We start from the raw sequence: 19618 nt of genomic DNA, 5'->3' as shown, positions 1-19618 counted from the left end.
CACCCCTTGCCACTGCAATAGAAAAGCTGCCAAAAGCAGGTTCCTCTGTGAAAGAAGTTAGCCTGAGGTGAAAGCCCCCTCAGGTCTCTAAGCCTCCAGGGGAACCATTCCCGGCAACCTAACGACACAACCTCATCTCACTCAGGGAACACCTCGTAGGACGAGAACAAGTGAGTTATCTGACAAAAAAGGGGTAAGAATTAGAGACAGGAGGAACGGATTTTTGTGGTAATGCCTATTGTGTAAAATAAACAAGTCTTGATCACATAGAGTTGTGGGGGCCCATAGGGAATGTCATACCTGCTCCTGAGAAATCTTCACTGGATGGAGGTGGGGAAGTCAAAATTTCCCAGTGGCCTCAGACTCCCAGAAGCTGTGAGGAGCAAGTTGAAGGCTGTGTTGGCAGAATGCCAAATAAATTGGTCCAAAAATTGGTAATCAAGCTGTCTGCACTCTTTAGGCTCATAAACTGCTCAGTTCCACCTCAACTGATCCTGGCAACAGCTGCGCCTTAAATTTGTCATTCTAACTTACCCCAAGTGCACTGCAAGTGTAAAACCAGGATATTCGGGGCTGCAGCGCTTTTGGCCCTTATTTACAGATATTGTAATGAGCTCACTTGGGACTCAGTAGCTGGTTTGAAGGAAAACCCAAAAATGGCAAGGGAATTCAGGGGATCGAATTTGGGGGTGGAAAACCAGTGGAAATGCCCCATTTACTGGCAAAAGAAAAGGTAATGCCCCGATCTTACAGTGAAAGTACACAGAAAAGGGCGTGGAAATTTGGGGCCAAGCTGTTTAGAGTTCAATTTCTGTGTAAATTTCCTGGTTGATATCATTAAAGAATAATTGGAATTTATTCTAGCAATATTACTGTAGCCTGACTGACTAGTGCAAGATTACGGAATTTAGTTAAAATATAAAATGTTATGGGCGCTAAATTGGGCCCTGTAGCATCTGTTCTTTTGGCGCTACACGGCCTCTCTGACATCCAAGATGGCGTCTTGGATGCGCACGCACGTTTGCAGCGTGACGTGCTCCGGATGCCATCTTGGTATGGGAGTTAGGCGCAGATGACGAACGCTGGAATCATGTAAAGTAGGGAGAAAATGGCTTTAATCAATGTGCAACGCTGATTTAAAGTGATAGGCACCATTTTGGAAACTAACGCTCAACTCAATGCAAAGTCTTAACCCCGACCATCTGAACGTGTCTTAGAGTGCCTGGAGGACCCCCCAGCAGTGCTATTTAAAGGGACCATACAGGATTTACAAGTTAGTGGCTGGATTATTGCTTCTGGCTGCCGAGACATTTGTAACTGTTTTTGGAGGTCTCCTAGACTTGAATACTAGGATGCGGGGACATAGCCTAACATTTAGAGCCAGGATGTGCAGGAGTGAAGTCAGGAAATGCTTCTACATGCAAAGGGTGGGAGACGTTTGGAACGCTCTTCTGCAGATGGCAGTTGATGTTAGCTCACTTGTGAAAGTTAAATCTGAGATTGATAGTTTTCCGTGAACCAAGGGTATTAAGGGATATGGGGCTAAGGCTGGTATATGGAGTTAGGTCACAGGTCAACCATGATCTCATTGAATGGTGGAACAAGCTTGAAGGGCTAAATGCCACTGCCACTTGCTGCCTCCTAATATGCGCCACCTTCTCCTGCAAGAAAGCGGGACATATGCCTGGGTGATGTGCCTGTCATGGTTGAATAGCTTCCAGTGTGTGTGGCCTGTGAGTTGTGGGTGGGCGGCTTGCAACAGTGGTAATGTGTAAGGGTGAGAGGAAGCATCTGATTGGAAGAGTTGAGTACTGATGGAAAGAGTTTGTTGGTATGTGGGGGATGTGTGTAGTGTGTGGTGCAGTTGGTAGGAGACGCCACTTGACAGTTGACCTCACTCACCTTGACCACTCATATCAAAGCATTGAACTTCTTCCTGCACTGCATCCATGTTCATGATGCTGTGCGCCTGGCATTGACTTCATCCCCCGCTGCCTCCCACTGCCTTTTGGGTATGTGTCTGGAGGGCCTCTTGCCCCCTCCCCGTGGATATAGGATGTCCCTCCTTCCGTCCACTTCTTGCACCAAGGCTGCTAGTGCATCAGCAGAGAACCTTGGTGCATGCACTCTCGCAGGCCTGGTACCAACTCAGATCGGCAGATTGATGAGGTCTGGCACGCAGATTAGAGGATGTGGGATTTAGTAGTGCGCAGCCTTTATTCAATGTTTTAACATAACTCATCAGTGTATCAACATAGGGATGGGTCCTGCATCTGTGTTTTATGTGTGCGATGTCTGATCTCCGTTCAGACAATAGGCTGTTATTTTCAGCAAATAACTGGTACCAGCTACCTTTAAGAGATTTCTAAGAAACATCCTCCCTTTAGGAGATTGAGGTTCCCCTGGTGGTGGAAAGTGTGAATTGCATTGATTCCACGCGCAGGGCCCGGAATGGTGATTACAGGTGAATCCTCGGGCTATCTGAAACTTGTGTCCTGCCTGCACAGGGGCCATTGGGTGCAGGGTATAAGCGCATCACGCTACCTGCGCCCAAAAACTGCCCTTATCCAATTTTTCCCCCTATATGTTCAGAAATTGCAGCAATGGTTTTAAGGCTCGTGGTCTGCCTATAAAATAGCTGTTATGCTTATGTATTTTTCTTAAGTGTGCTAATGGGCAAAATTGTCGCAAGCAAGTTTTCTTTTTATACTGAAAGCAAACTGATTTGTGCTTCCATTGTCTTACTGAAATGCAAGTTAATATTTAGTGTAACAGTGGACTAAAGCACATTGCAAAGCGCATGATGAAATTCTGCAGCAAGCTGAAATATCAGCATAGGCAATCATTTTCAATCCCTAACGCATTTACTCATTAGTTTCCCTAAGCAATTGATAGTTGTTTTTCTCAGACTCTGTTCTCCTAATGGCTGGATAGCTTGACTAATTTAAAAATATAGATTTTTATTTTTCTGTTTTTGAGCCCCGGAGCTTGTACAATAGGAGAAGATAGGTAGACCCGTCAGGTTAGAAGTAAATCATTGTGCCACCTGAAAATGTTATTGTTTTTTTTACCATTGATTTCTTGTCAAAGCGAAATTAGGTCCTTGAGTAGTTTGGGTTAAATTGACTCTAAATTTGTTGGCTTTCTGCTAGTTTACATGCAATCAAGCCTTCTACAGACTACCATTCTGTTCACAAAAAGCAAATCATTAATGTCACTTGAGCTACTTTTCCATATTGAGAAACAAAAGTAAAGGGTGCAAGACACCATCAAGGCTGAAAAAGATAAAGAGAAGACAAAGTAAATCAGTAAGTAGTGGTTATGTGACATCAAGCCTGACCTTTAAAGGCCTGAAGATTACAGAGGAAGGGAAGGCTGAGGGAGGAAAGGAATGCTACAGTTCTGTAGTCATGGGAGGAACAACCTGGAGTAGATGATGCTTTGAGCCTTGATTTCATCTTTAAGGTGAAAGGCCATAGCGCAGGATACAACCAAGAATGGACAGAGTAAAAGAAGATTGATTAGGTGACACTTAATGGAAAGTTCTCTGAAGATAAAGTATGTAACATAGTATGTAATGTTATTGATTCTGCATTATACGTAACTAGTTTGTGGTTATAGTAACTAACTAGTCATGTCTGGTGTCTCCAATGAAGAATCATGAACTGATATGATATAAATCTAAGATCACTGTAACCACAATCCAAAGTACAGAACAAAACTAACAAGTTTATTCCGTACTCTGGGGGAAAATTGCCTTGTGCCTTGCAGCGAGAAGATGTTTGCGATGGCAAAAGCACCACAAAGTAGGTGTTGGATTTGATTAATGGGGCATCTAGACAGCAGTGAGCCCATCTTTTCTTTGTTAAAGCAGCACACCTGCTGTAACCACTGTAAACACTGCAATGCACAATATTCCACTCCTTGAAGGAATGAATGAAAAATATTTCTTATTACAGAATAGGCATTGCAGCTGTGCCGCATAATGCAAGACAACTTCTCTCTGACAAACTCTCGGCAACTATAGCGTGCTGATAAAAAAAAAGTACATTGGAATGTCATTTATAATAAGAAATGAATACCTATTGTTGAATAGAATCGAATAGCCTCTTGATACATTGTGACATATCAGGGCCCACATCAGCACAGCACCAAAATATACAGGCCTCGAATTACCTCAGATGTTCCACTTCTGCTGTGACTCTGGTGGGAGTCCAACAGAACCTGCTGGAAAATGGCAGGGATCCGGTTGTGCCAGGTCCCATCGATTTCAGGATTTTCCAGTCAGTCTGGTAAGGGGCAGAAACTCATTTACCCCAATAATAAAGCCAATGATGTCGGGGGACAGCCGCAGGGGTGGGGCTGGAGACTAGGAGCTCCCAATTCTCTGGCTCTGTAGGGACCCGTCCTGTTACTGGGTGCTAGTACACTGAGTGAGCTGACGCATATCGGCCTCCAGATGGGCACAAGTGGGCCTCACTGCGGGGGTCAAGTTGAGGGGATTGGTCTGGAGCCCTGGAGAAAATAAAAATGTTAAAAAAATTGGATTGCACAGGGGAGTGAGGAGGGGCACTATATGTTATGGAGGGAGGGTGGGGGGAGTCTGGGCAATGCTTTCCCCCAACTGGCAGTCAGGCATTGGATTTTCCAGCTGCTTGGGACAGGCGGATGTTGGAGCTGTGTCTGTAGTGGCACAAGCAGCCACTGGCTCCATGTTAACTAGGTGCTCTCCTGTTGACCCTACAGGATCCAGAATGGTCATCACTGGCGGGTTCGAGCAGATGATTAATACATTGCACTTTATTTTCATTTCATTAAAATAGCTTTGCCTTTGAAATGTGTTTGATAATCCTTTTGTTGCTGGGGGGCCAGGAGAAGAAAGGCCAGATGTGCCTTGTTTCATTTTTGTTTATAATGACAACATGTGTGTGCGTGAGTGATGTGATGTGATAGTGGGTTCTCATCTGACCTCTGCCATCGTGGCACATATTTCTAGACAGTTGGAAAAGTGAGTGGTGCATAAAGTATTCTTTTGAGTGTAATGCTGGTTATATTTTCCATCTTTTCAAGGAGTCCAGTTGGCCTTTACTGTTTGGACTAAATGCAGTTCCAGCTATGGTACAACTTGCTGTTCTGCCCTTTCTTCCCGAAAGCCCTCGGTACTTGCTGTTTGAAAAGAATGATGCTTCTAAAGCCAAGAAAGGTAAATTCATAGCCAGTGAAATATAATCCTGGTAAGTCCGTTCACAAAAACTAACATGAAGAGCCATGAAGTTCAATTGTCAGTAGTTTTGTAGAAATAAATTGCCTCTGAAACATTTCAGTGCTTCATCATGACATATCTGACCAATTATATGCAATATGTTTAACATCCAGCGGTACTCATAATGGGTTGACAGATACCCAGGACATGAAGTTCTGAGTCCTGATTATTAATAGTTGGTTTCCAGCACTTAAGAACATTGTACAGAATCTCAAGTGGGTGATTTCAATTTCGTTTTCTGGGGGAGAACAATGCGTAGGAATTTTAGAACTCTATGTTCTCTCAACTTGTCCCCATGAGTTAAAAGTGCGGAGTAGTAATCTCAGAGCAGTGGAACACAGAACGCAGATTCAAGATGGAGTGAAATATCTCAGTGTATCACTGCAAGATGGCACAAGACTTGAAGTAAGTGATAATGGATACTGTGGCCTGAATTTCCTCCCAATTTCCCCCCATTTTGATCGAAGGGGAAGTATACATTTATACAATCGGTAGGAAACACAAAAAAGAATGGGTGAATGTAGAGGTACAGAGGGAGAAGAGGGAAGGAAGAGGAGAGTTAAAGAAGGAGAGACAGAAAAGCAAAGGGAAAAAAAGTGTAGTCTTGGTAGATCAAAGTTCATGGCAACCAACAAAAACTTTTGAATATCTAAACCCAATCGTTTGGACTCTTGAGCGCTGGTCTCCCACTTCCCTCTTTCTGATCTTCTCCTCGTGGCATTTATGGTTTTAAATTAATAGATAAAATTCTACTGCACTAATTTGCTTAAAGATGTGGGTCCAGATTTGCTACTTTTGCAGAATTGGAGCACATCTCCATCATGGCTGGACCTCCATCTGTCACAAAGATCTGCCGCCGACCTTGGCCGATCTTTCAGATTCAGGGGAATTAACATTTTTGGCCCAGTTTCCGGTGGCAGTGCCTGCAATCTACAAGCTGCTGGTAAAGCACTATAGCTGGGAAATTCGTTGGAGCTGCTCCCACTCTGCCAGGTTACTTCACCAGAAGTGTGTTGGAAATCATGTTTACGTGCAGACTTGAACGTTTATGGTGGACAACTGGTTTAGCCATTCATCGCCAGATCTGGCTGGACCCCATAAAGCATTATTGGATCCTGCTCTCCTCTGCCAAAAGTGCTAACTATTCCAGGATCATCCTGGAATGCACAGATAACCTCCAGCTTCTCTTTTCTACTACCAACCATCTTCTTAAACCCCTCTCCCCTGCTCTCTCCACCCTCACCTCCAACAACGTGCAAGGGATAAATGGTCTTCTTTGTCTCTAAGATTGAGACCATCCATTCAGCTATCTCTACCGCATCCCTCCCTTCCCCTAGCCCACCAACTCAAACTTCCCCCAAGGTTACCCGTTACCATAGCCCTGGACTCACACCTTTCTCCAGTTTCTCTCCAATCTCTCCTCATGCTCTCTCCGACCTCATCTTGTCCACAAGACCCACTTCCTGCACTCTCGACCCAATTCCCACTTAACTGTTGACCATCCAACCTTCCTGCCCCCCATGGTAGCTGATATTGTTAACTGATCCATTTCCTCTGGTACTATCCCCCTCCCTTTCAAATCTGCCGTCATCAACCCCCTCCTCAAAAAACCCACTCTTGACCCCCTGTCCTAGCAAACAACCGCCCCATCTCCAACCACTCTTTCCTCTCCAAATTCCTTGAACGTGTTGTCACCTCCCAAATCCGTGCACATCTTTCCTACATCTTCATGTTTGAACCTCTCCAATCAGGTTTCCGCCCCTGTCACAGCACTGAATCGGTCCTTATCAGAGTCACAAATAACATTCTATGTGACTGCGACCGCGGTAAACTATCGCTCCTCAATGTTCACGACCTGTCTGCAGCCTTTGTCACGGTTGACCACACCATTCTCCTCCAACGCCTCTCCTCCATCGTCCAGCTGGGTGGGACTGCGCTCACCTGGTTCCATTCTTATCTATCCAGTCGTAGCCAGAGAATCACCTGCAATGGCTTCTCTTCCCACTCCCACACTATTACCTCTAGAGTCCCCCAAGAATCTATCTATTGCCCCCTCCTATTTCTCATCTACATGCTGCCCCTTCACGACATCATCCGAAAACACAAAATTAGATTCCACATGTACGCTGACGACGCCCAGCTCTACCTCACTACCGTCTCTCTCAACTTCTCCACTGTCTCTCATTTGTCACATTGCTCGTCCGACAGGATGAGCAAAAATTTCCTCCAACTAAATATTGGGAAGACCAAAGCTATTGTCTTTGGCCCCCGCTGCAAACTCCATTCCCTCGCCACCGACTCCATCCCTCTCCCTGGACAATGTCTGAGGCTGAACCAGACCGTTCGCAACCTTGTCGTCCTATTTGACCCTGAGACGAGCTTCCGACCACATATCCACTCCATCACCAAGACCGCCTACTTCCACCTCCGTAACATCGCCTGTCTCCGCCCCTGCCTCAGCTCATCTGTTGCTGAAACCCTCATCCATGCATTGTAGCCTCTAGACTCGACTATTCCAATGTTCTCCTGGCTGGCCTCCCATTTTCCACTCTCCATAAGCTTGAGCTCATCCAAAACTCTACTGCCTGTATCCTAACTCGCACCAAGTCCCGTTCACTCATCATCCCTGTGCTCGTTGACCTACATTGGCTCCCGGTCCGGGAACACCTCGATTTTAAAATTCTCATCCTTGTTTTCAAATCCCCGCGCCCCTCTCCTCCAGCCCTACAATCCTCCATGATCTTTGTGCTCCTCCAATTCTTGCCTCTCGCGCAGTCACCATTATCGGCCGTGCCTTCTGCTGCCTAGGCCCTAAGCTCTGGAATTCCCTCCCTCGACCTCTCCGCTTCTTTACCTCTCTCCTTCTTTCAGACGCTTCTTAAAACCTACCTCTTTGACCAAGGCACCCGACCTAATATCTCTAGGTGGCTTGTATCAAATTTTGTTTGATAACGCTCCTGTGAAGCCCCTTGGGACGTTTTACTATGTTAAAGGCGCTATGTAAATGCAAGTTGTTGTTGTTTTGTTGTAGTACAGCAATCCAGGCACATTATAAAAGCCTACAAATTTAAGACCTGCTTGCTTCTCTTTCTTTAACAAAAATGCTGTTTTTATTTTCAACCCTAGCTTTATCAGTTTCTAATGTTTTATCTGTCACTGCAATAATGGAGGGACAACAAAAAAGATCTGCACATTTTGCTGCTGTAGCCCTTTAAATTTCTGAAGGAGTGCTGGAAATCCCATCTCCCAGAGGCAGCCCATTGTGCAGTCAGGAGCCACACATAAAATTATTGAGGGATAACCCCAGAGGCTCAGGTGGGAGTACTGTTCCCAGTTTGTTTGTTGGATATGTCACTGTACACCATTCTGACTCAGGAGAATGCATCATGGAAAATCTACCTTTATATTCCTCTTATGCTGCACACCATTCCTGTCCAACAAAGGAATATATAACTGGTGCCAATCCTTGAATGAGATTGAAGACGTGGCACCATGTGAATCAGAGTTCACAGTGACAGAAAAGGAATAGGAACAGGAACACGCTGCCTAGCTAGCTATAGGGTTGCCATCATTGACCCCCCCTCTGTATTTTCTCAAATGTGGCCACTTCGTGCTCCTGTTGCTCTTCAGTGGGAACGGAGATGAAGATGCTGGCAATGTTGACCAACGCATCAGTCATCTGTTTGATAAATGTGTGACCAGCACATTAGCTGGCCTGGAATAAGCTGGAGGCAGAAAAGCTGAGGGTGTTGACCTTGACAGCCATTGGCAGTGCTGTGCCTATGTTGCAGATTGGCTGCAGACATCCTTACAGCAGATGACAAACTGCACCTGGTTCCCCACAGAGCCAAAGCCTGTGGAAGCAATTGTCCTCGATTATTGACAGGTAAGCGTACCAAGGCCCGCAGATATGATTGGTGATATGATGGCAGGTGTGGCTCAAGTGCCTGATGATCTCCCTAGAATACCTTCTTTCATTTTGTAGCACTTCAACCGTGAAATACTGTATATGGGGAGTATACATAACCATGTTATGTATGGAGTAATCCCCATCATTAATTTTATCTTCACATACCACTGTGAGGGACTGTACAGTTTACATCTAAATGTGTTGAGGCTCCCTCAGCTCCTGTGAAAGTTAATGTCAGGAGAATTCTTTTGAGTTTGCCTTCCATTTTCATCTGCTCTTGTTCTGCTGAATCGCTGTAAATAATTCACCTACAATCCACATTCCAGTGACTTAGTGGACAATTTTTTCAGCACTGTTAAAAAGAAATTTAATATAATGAGCAAATAAAAATTATCCCCCAAATATTATTCCAGCATACATGTTATTAGTAAATTTCAGAAATATTTTAAAAACCTATAATAAAAACACAAAATGTCACATACAATTATATAGAAATTACAACACGGAAACAGGCCGTTCAGCCCAACCAGTCCGTGTTGATGTTTGTCCTCCACATGAGCAGTATTCCTAATCCCATGTGCCCTCTCTGTTCCCATATCCACCGATCTAACCTATTTTTAAATGCTGACATGATCTCTGCTTTAATCATTAACTCTGGTAGTGTAATCCACACCCTCACCACCTTCTGTGTAAAAAAAAGGTTTCCCATGCTCGCTGTCCTAAATCTCTTACATTTAATATATCTACGTCCCCTTGTTCTAGACTCTTCAATCAGTGGGAAAATTCAGTTTCTATCTATCCTGTCCCATCCATCATCATTTTAAACACCTCTATCAAACCACCCTGTAACCTCCTCTGTTCCAAAGAAAACAGCCCCAGTTGTTTTAAGTCTTTCTTCGTATTTTGTTTATGGACTTATCCACTCGAGCTGCTGTTTTTAACATCATAAACCTGAATCTATTCTTCTCATCCAAACTATAATTATTACTTTTATTCTTTTTTACCAAAATGTACCATGTCACATTTACTGAACTTGAAGTCCATCTGCCACTTTTTTGCCCATTTCATCATCTTATCAATATCCCCTTCCAGCTTTCTTTGGTCCTCAGAATTGTTTTCCATGCCTCCTAATTTAGTGTCATCTCCAAATTTTGACAGCAGTCCCTCTAGCCCTATATTCAAATTATTCAAGTACACAGTGAACTTGAAGCCAATCCAGAACAGAACCCTGTGGGACACCGCCACCCACCTCTAACAACATTGGGAAACTGCCCTTAATTCCTATTTCCTCCCTTCTAACCAGTTTTTAATCCAATTTGTTACCTTCCCCTAATGTAAAACATTGTAATAAAAAGCCTGTTCCCCCTGAAAGAGCTCCATTGCACACCGTGCTTCCCTTATGCCCAATAAACAATGTTTTGAAGGCAAAAAGCACAATCCTGCCACAAAAGCCAGGGAAACGTCCCAGGTGTTCATTTAAAAAAAAAATTGCATGCATTCAAGGGCCTTAGTAAAGCTACAGCACAAAAAGTAAGTTTTACGACCTAATATTTCTGATGCAGAACTTCACACAGGAGGAACACGTATCAGTAATTCAGGCAGAAAGATCAGAACATTGTGTGGATTGTGAACCTCCATGTCTGAGTTGTCGATATGTATTCCAGCCACTGAATTTATCCAAAAGCTTGCACAAGCATTTCATTATGCAAAATGCAGCTAGTCAGAAAATCATGGGCAGAAAGAATCAAGCACAAAACACATCGACTCGCTCAATTTTGCAATTCCCTTTCACCTGTTTAACTGGTGCAGTCGATCATAAAATCTACCCTTACTTGCTGGTATAACACTGTGACTATATTACAATAACATGAAATGATTATTGGCATCATAACAAAGTAGTGGCATTGAAATAAATCTAACATATAACTATTACATAAGAACATAAGAAATAGGAGCAGGAGCAGGCCATTTGGCTCCCTGTGCCGCTCTGCCATTCAATCAGATCGTGGCTGATCTTCGACCTCAACTCCACTTTCCTGCCCGATCCCCATATCCCTTGATTCCCTTAGTGTCCAAAAATCTCTCTCTCTCAGCCTTGAATATATATTCAATGACTCAGCATCCACAGCCCTCTGGAGTAGAGAATTCCAAAGATTCACAACCCTCTGAGTGAAGAAATTCCTCCTCATCTCAGTCTTAAATGGCTGATCCCTTATCCTGAGACTATGCCCTCTTGTTCTGTACTCTCCAGCCAGGGGAAACAACCTCTCAGCATCTACCCTGTCAAGCCCTCTCAGAATCTTACATTATCAGTGACAAATTTGTGCTGACACCTTTCCCTCAAAGCATATATTTGTAGATTCTAAGCATGGACACAACAATCATTTATAGCATTCCCAATACCTTTTGATGCTACAACAGAAGAACATAAAATCCAGGCCCGTGGAGACACAGAGTAGTTGCACATATAAGATTCACCTTAGGCAATTGCTGTAGATTCAGTCATTCTGACAACTTTTACAGAGGGGGTTTTTTATCAACCTCTGATGAATACAGACAAGCCTGACATTTACATCAGTTTTCCTATTAAGGCCTGTCAAAACTTACCCATTGGGTTTCAATTGATAAAATTGCCTGTTTATCAATAAAATGGCAAACTGTGAGCAATGTCATTCCTTGATTTATTTTGAAAATATTCAGGGATCAAAATGAATCCTAATAAACCTTTGCTAACAAAAGACAATGGGTGCTAAATTGGGCCTGTTGTTTCGGCGCTACATGGCCTCTCTGACATCCAAGATGGCATATGCAAATACCGAACGCTGGAAGCATGTAATGTCGGGAGAAAATGTGTGCAATCAGTGTGCAACACTGATTTAAAGTGCTAGACACTGTTTTGGACCATAATGCTCAACTCAAGGCACAGTCTTAACCCCGACCATCTGAACGTGTCTCACAGTGCCTGAAGGACCCCCAACCAGCGCTATTTAAAGGGGTCATGCAGGATTTACAGGTTAGTTGCTGCATTATTGTTTCTGGCTGCTGGTAGAATAGGAAGTGTTTTTTGAAGCTCCCTATACTTACTGAGAGTTCCTAGAGTGCATTTGAGAGTGGTTTGGCAGGTACTGCCTTACGGTTCAGAGAGTTACAGCCATGGTTGAACAAGATTCCTGGCAACCATGGACGGTCTGCTAGGGCTCCTACTGGGCACTGAACACAACTGGGAGCATGCAGAGAGGCCACGCAGTGCAGGTCAAGCTGTGAGGAGAGGGAGGAGGAGGAAGCGCGGGACACAGAGCTGGAGGTCCTATCAAATGAGGACCTTCCGGGACCAATTCTCTTACCTCAGCATGACCGAGGAGGATTGCATCCGACACCTGAGATTCACCAAGGAAGCCGTGACCGAGATCTGTCAGCTGGTGCGGCCACAACTACAGCCTCAGAGCAGGGCGAGGACAGCATTGCCTGTGGCTGTGAAGGTCACCCTGGCGCTGAATTTCTACGGCTCAGGATCATTTCAGGCCTCTGCTGGTGACATGTGCAACATCTCGCAGTGTGCAGTGCACTGCTGCATGAGGGAGGTCACAGACGCACTGTACCAGATGAGGAACAGGTTCATCACCTTCCCTATCCACAGAGACAAGCAGAACGAGCAAGTACGGGGGTTCACCCACATTGCCGGCTTCCTCATGGTGCAGGGTGCCATTGACTGCACACATACTGCCCTGCGTGCCCTGCTTATCAACTCAGCCGTCTTCATCAACCAAAGGGCTTCCACTCCCTCCACAGGCAGCTGGTATGCGACCACATGCATCGAATCATGGAGGCTGATGCCCGCTACCCTGGGAGCAGTCACGATGCCTTCGTCATGCGGCAGTCCAACATGCCAGCTACCTTTCACCCAACTCGGCAAGTCAAAGGCTGGCTACTGGCCGACAAGGGCTATCCCCTCATGCCGTGGCTCATGACACCGGTCAGGAACCCACACACATGCAGGTCTATAATGAGAGCCATGCTGCCACACGCAACATCGTTGAGCACACCATAGGCCTCCTCAAACAATGCTTCTGCTGCCTGGACTGGTCTGGAGGAGCCCTGCAGTACTCCCCTGAGCCGGTGGGTATATTCGTGGTGGTACACTGTATGCTGCACTACCTCGCCATCATGAGGGACCAGCCTTTGCCGCCAATGATTGGAGAAGACCCTGAGCCAGAGGAGGAGGAGGAGGAGGAGGCTGAGGAGGAAGAGGCTGAGGAGGAGGAGGAAGAGGCTGAGAAGGAGGAGGAGGAGGAGTGGGTGGAGCCGGAAGAGGAAGTGGAGGAAGACGCAAGGGTGCAACAGGAACCACATACCTTGTCTACAAGGGCTCTGTGTGCTCGCCTGATCCGTGCCCGCTATCAATAATTTGAACTATATCCCCCAACTCACCAAAAGTCCTACATTCCCCACCTTTCCGCTCCCACAAGAAAATCAAATCACCCTCCATCTGATTGCACATTGGATTCCCTCTCAGCTCAATACATAAATAAAAACCACCACCAAATGCAAAATCAAAGTCTCATTTATCAATGAATAAATGAAATTATGCAAACATAACAGAACTATTCACCCTTGTGCATTCCCTTAGTGCCTTTTGTTCGTGTGCCTTTACCTATTCTAGTGCTCCTACGAGGGGCTTCCCCAGCGGCTGGAGCATGGGTGGTGGGAGTCTGCTGACGTTCAATGGAGGAGTGTGCAGATGGCCTTGGAGGACGACCTCGAGCAGCTCTGGGCCATGACAGCCCGGCTTCAGACTGCACCATCTCAGCATGGGCTGCAGCAGTCTGGCCAGGCTGGCCGATAGGCAACAACAGGGGCACTGGTAGAGTGGCAGGGGTGGGAGCAGGAAGGCTGTCGTCCTGAGAGCGGACAGCAGGTCCGACTGCCATGGCACCACTGCCACGCTCCCGGGGCGGCACCTCAGCAATCCTGATCAGCTGGAGAACGGACTGCTGGAGTGCTGTGATGGCCTGGAAGCCCCGTTCCACAGTGATCCCCAGACCCATGATAGCAGCAGTCTGAGCTTCCAAGGCAGCAGTCTGAGCTCCAAATGCAGCAGTCAGACCTTGGACGGCAGATGTTTGTGCTGCAATGGAAGCTGTGATATCAGTCATCAGACACTGCGTCATGGTGGGTTCCACAGGTGTGCTGATGGAGGTGACCACCTGTTCCATGTTGGAAAGGATGGGCTCCAAGCTCTGTGCAAAGCCCTGTGCCAAATTGGAGCTGGACTCCTCCATGCTCCTTCTCATTGTGTGCAGGCTTTCTGGCAGGCTTTCCAGTGCCCCAAGTATTTGGTGGTGTACACCCATCAGCCGCCTTCTGTAACCTGGCCCATCGAAGTCCTCACCTGACTCCTCTGCAGCAGAACTAGTGAGCGACCTCACCCTCCGGCGAGCTGGAACCTGTGGTATCCGTTCCCCCCACCCCAGCTCCTGCGCACTTGTGCTCGGTGTCTCACCACGTGCCGATCCCTCCTCTAACCTAACCTCTAAAGGACGCACAGTGTCAGTCTCTGAGCTGGTGGAAGCAAGTGTCAGATCGAGTGATGGTGTGGCTTCAGTGACCACCTCCTCCTCCTCGGACGGTGCCATCACGTATTCTTGGGTATCTGCAATGACAAAGGGAAACAGGTTTGAGTTGTGGAGTGGGGAGAGGAGCAAGTAAGGGGTGTGTGCTGACAGCATCTGCAGCACATGAGTCAGAAAAGATTATGGGAGGAGGGAGATGTGGAAAAGGAGAAGGGGCATTAGATATGCAGAGACCCCCTTGACCAGGACCTCCAGCGCAGCATGTTGTGAGACGGCTGCAGCGACGGCCCACCCAATGATCCTAAACACTGCCTCCTCTAGGGGGGGTGAGGACGTGTAAGCATGCCTGTCCACCCTCAGGTCCCTCCTGCTGCCGGCTGTTATGCGCCACGTTCTCCTGCAAGACAGAGGACAGTGCGTCAGTGAGTATCCTGTAAGGTGTGTGGGTGATGTGCCTGTCATGGTCGAATAGCTGCCGGTTTGTGTGACCTGTGAGTGGTGGTTGTGTGGCCTGCAAGTGTGGTACGATGTGGGGGTGTGTTGCAGCATGCCAAATGCAGCATTGCATATGGATGGGCAGTGTTTGTTGGTGGGTGGGTGATGGGGAGTGTGATGCATGGAGCAGTGGTGCAGTTGGTAGGATGTACCATTTGACACTTGCATTTACTCACCTTGACCACTCGTGTCCAATCATTGAACTTCTTTCGGCACTGCACCCACGTGCGTGGTGCAATGCTCCTGGCGTTGACCTCCTCTGCCACAGCCTGCCAATGCCTGCAGAGCTGCAGTCTGGAGGGTCTCCTACCACCCTGCGGGTACATGTTGGCCCTCCTTTCGTCCACCCCTTCCACCAGGGCTTCCGGAGCATCCTTGGAGAAACGTGGAGCCCTCTCTCGTGCTGGTCCTGCTATCCTTGTGGCCATCTTTCCCTTCTCCAAGTAAGCTGTGTATCTGCCATTTGAAATATGCACCTGCACCTTTAAGTAGTGCAGGCTGCTGATGACTTGCGCTGTGCACACCCCATTTCCAACTTCCTCATTCTCTGTGCAGCCTCTCAGCAGAACAGGTAGCACTGGCTGCACGGAGATATCATGGTAAGTTGCAGGCAGCACAAAGTTTGCGTGCTGCCTGCGTTGAGGCCATCGGGTGGGGGGTGGGTGGGTACTAGCTCATCACGCTACCCCTGCCCGAAAACAGCCCTTATCGAATTTTTCCCCCATTGATTTTTGCACTGGTGATTAGAGGGAAGGATTTTCCATGAGTCAGAACTTGAATTCCCACCCAGTTATACAGGTCAATGTAAACCATAATGAGAAATCCAGTATTTTCTCAGAGGCTAGAGCAAATGGCAGGGAGGTGCCAATACTCAGTAAGGGAAAGCTGGACTTCACAGTGACTCATGAGATAATTTTCTTCGCTTTTTAAGGTTGCTGTTTTAAGTGGGGTCCAGACCAGTTAGAGTCTAATCATAACCATAGAACCATAGAAAAGATACACAACCTTGTTGTGGTAGCTGTATGTATCACCCTGACAGAGGAATGTCAAGGTTTTCACTGGCGTCCTGTTTGCTAACTCTGGCCATGTTGAACCCTCCTGTTGGCTCGCCATTCTTGTCATATCTGTATGTATAATGGGGACTTCAGCAGGTTTATACCATGGCTGGAATTTTTGTCTTCTCCGCCTGAGTGTTAATCTGGCAGAGCAGATAACCCATCTGTTGTAGAACCCGCCCAATTTTCATTTAATTAAAAACAGTGGAATGAATATCGAATGGGTTCTACAAGATGTGGGTGATCTGCTCTGCTAGATTAACACCCAGGCGGTGAAGGCAAAAATTTACCCCCATTTGTTTAGCTTTCATCTTCGATATTATTCTCCCCCGGATTCCAATGGAGTGCAGTTGTAGAAAGCAAAACTGTTGTTTATTATTACATGCAGATGGTCTAGCAGGTAATTCACTTTTCTTCTCTGATGTATCACATGTTACTGTGAAATCAATTTATTTCTCAGACATTGCTGAGTAGGATATTGATATTCTAATGTCCACAACTCACCATGAAGCACATTGGGTGCTTCTCTACATTCAGTTTGCACTTAAATGTATCACATCTAAAAGATGGGGATAGACAAGATAAAGGAGAGTCAGACAGTGAGATAACTCAACATTCAATCGTTTTTATACTCTTATGAAGTTTCCTACTGTTTGTTGGACGAGGCTCCCTAGTCTCACACTTTAGCTATACTTTCTTGTCTCCAACTCCTCATCCATTAGTAAACCTAAGACTCTTACGAACTGAAGCCTGAGCCACTATTCCCTGCCGTATTTGAGTTAGTGTAGTCTTGGTCTACAAATTAACACTGATTGTTATAAATTGCTTATTGAATAACATGTTGAACATCCACTAAATTTCATGTCAGCCCAGAAAATATTACACCATTAGGTCATTAGCTGGTACCAGAAATGATTACAAATACTTTGGCACCTATTTGTCTTCAGATTACCCACTCGTTAGGTAATTGATATAATTCATTGAAGACAGCAATTTTATGCATCATACAGTCAGGTATTTTATAACAGTTTGATTTTAAATTTTTTATAATGATATTTAAGATCCACCCAATCATCATTACCCATTAACAAGGTCAACAGTGGATCATATTTAGAGCACTGATATTCCTGTGCCAACTCCATGTACACAGGCGGATGTGCTATAATTTCTCCTGTGGGATAAAATTGTACATTGAGGGATAACTATTACATACTGTACAAGGCAATGTTGTGACTTGTGGCCAGCATGATTATTGTCTAGATTCTTCTGTATCTGGAAACGACAATAGGATTTTCTTTCTGCTAGGCTGTGCCCAGCTTGTGCTGCCACAGCAACCTAAAATTTTATGGGTGGAAATAGTTAGAGTTAGGGTTTTTTGCAAACACCTTTTCTTGTGTAAACAATTTGAAGACAGTTTCTATTAGTAGACCGAAGACACTTATGAACTGAAACTTGTATGATGTGTACAATTGCTGTCTTCAATGAATTATATCAATTACTTAATGGGTGAGTAATCAGAAGACAAAAAGTGCTAAGGTGCTTGGTATCATTTCTGAAATCTGGGTCTTTATTCCTTCATTTAGTTAATTTAGTGTAGTCTAGGCCTACGAATTAACCCTGTGGTGCAAACCTTATTAGAGTGCTGATTTGGAGGCATGCTGGGGGCATGTCATTGTTGCCCTGGAAATTCCGATGTGTTGCACCCTCAGTATGAGACCAGTGCTGCACACCTTTGAAAGTTGGAGTAAAGCACACTCCTGCAGGAACACAGCCAGCAGAAATACTTATGAAGCAGCACTGCTGAAGCTTTTGTAGTGAATGATCAGAACTAATTTTTGGGCATTTTTTCCTTTCTTTGCATTACATTCTTGTTGGCACGTTGGTTTATTTTGGATTGTATCTCTGAATAGTGGTCTATTAATTTGGAGTTTAAACTTTGCTTCCTACCACTGATAGTTTGACTGAAAGTGACAACAGCATACTGCAAAAAGCATGGACATTCCATTGGGAATTCCATTTGGAGGATACTGAGAGGTGTGGAGGAAGTGAGGGACCTTGGGGTGCATGTCCACAGATCCCTGAAGATAGCAGGACAGGTAGATAAGGTGGTTAAGAAGGCATATGGAATGCTGTCCTTTATTAGCCGAGGCATAGAGTATAAGAGCAAGGAGGTTATGCTAGAACTGTAAAAAACACTAGTTAGGCCACAGCTTGAGTACTGTGTACAGTTCTGGTCACCACATTACAAAAAGGATGTAATTGCACTAGAGAGGGTGCAGAAGAGAGTGCCAGGACTGGAGAATTTTAGCTATGATGACAGATTGGATAGGCTGGGGTTGTTTTCCTTGGAACAGAGAAGGCTGAGGGGTGATTTAATTGAGGTGTACAAAATTCTGAGGGGCCTAGATAGAGTGGATAGGAAGGACCTATTTCCCTTAGCGGAGGGGGTCAATAACCAGGGGGGCATAGATTTAAAGTGATTGGTAGAAGGATTAGAGCGGAAATGAGGAAATGTTTTTTCATCCAGAGGGTGGTGAGGGTCTGGAACTCACTGCCTGAGAGGGTGGTAGAGGCAGAAACCCTCAACTCATTTAAAAAATACCTGGATGTGCACCTGAAGAGCTGTGACCTACAGGGCTACGGACCAAATGCGGGAAAGTGGGATTAGGCTGGGTGGCTCGTTTCTCAGCCGGCGTGGACACGATGGGCCGAATGGCCTTCTTCTGCAGTGTAAACTTTCTATGATTCTATGATTCTAATTCCCTTTCCCTCAGCAGGATGAAGAGGAATTTTATAGCTAAGAGGAGAGGCAGGTGTGACATCTGCCAAAGGGTCAATTCTTGTAAAGGTCTTGAAATCTGGTTTGTCCCCTCCAACCTCCAAATGCTCCCTTCTACTGTGGGCTTCCTTCATCAATAGAGAGATTGATGAAATGCTATTTCCTGAGGCTTGCCATAGCTATGTAATTGACCACTGTGCTTCCCAAAACGAGAACGCAAGAACATGCATCAATGCAAGTAGGTATTGGGGGAGTCTTTAAAGGTCCTACCCACTATCAGTGAAAGGTTTCCTACAAAGGTGAAAGGTGTGTCATGCATACCAGCGTTAGACCAAAGGGGTGTGTAAAGATAAGAAAGCATCCCATGTGAGCATACAACTGCCTGAGGAGAAGGCCTTTATGCAGTGTGCTGCAAGCATGACATTGCAGAACACTGTTCAGAAATAAGTGCATAACCCACTAATCTTGGAAAACCATCCAGCGTACTGAATTTATTCTTCTTTACTGCAAATACTTCATTGACCTGCTCAGTCACCTTTTTCCAGG

At 45.6% G+C, this 19618-nt stretch overlaps 1 protein-coding gene across 6 annotated transcripts in view; it reads left to right on the top strand.

Moving 5' to 3' along the window:
* Positions 1-19618, top strand: part of slc2a9l2 (solute carrier family 2 member 9, like 2) — a 396296-nt gene that overhangs the window by 200130 nt on the left and 176548 nt on the right. For all 6 annotated transcript variants that reach the window (XM_067991508.1, XM_067991516.1, XM_067991523.1 and 3 more), the window contains exon 7: positions 5071-5203. In XM_067991508.1, coding sequence (XP_067847609.1) covers positions 5071-5203 — 133 coding nt within the window. The remainder of the gene's footprint in view (positions 1-5070; positions 5204-19618) is intronic.

The sequence above is a fragment of the Heptranchias perlo genome, chromosome 1, assembly GCF_035084215.1.
Source record: "Heptranchias perlo isolate sHepPer1 chromosome 1, sHepPer1.hap1, whole genome shotgun sequence".
Classification (NCBI taxonomy): domain Eukaryota; kingdom Metazoa; phylum Chordata; class Chondrichthyes; order Hexanchiformes; family Hexanchidae; genus Heptranchias; species Heptranchias perlo.
Note: the sequence above shows the minus strand (reverse complement) of the source record. Positions and strands in the feature narration are given on the sequence as shown.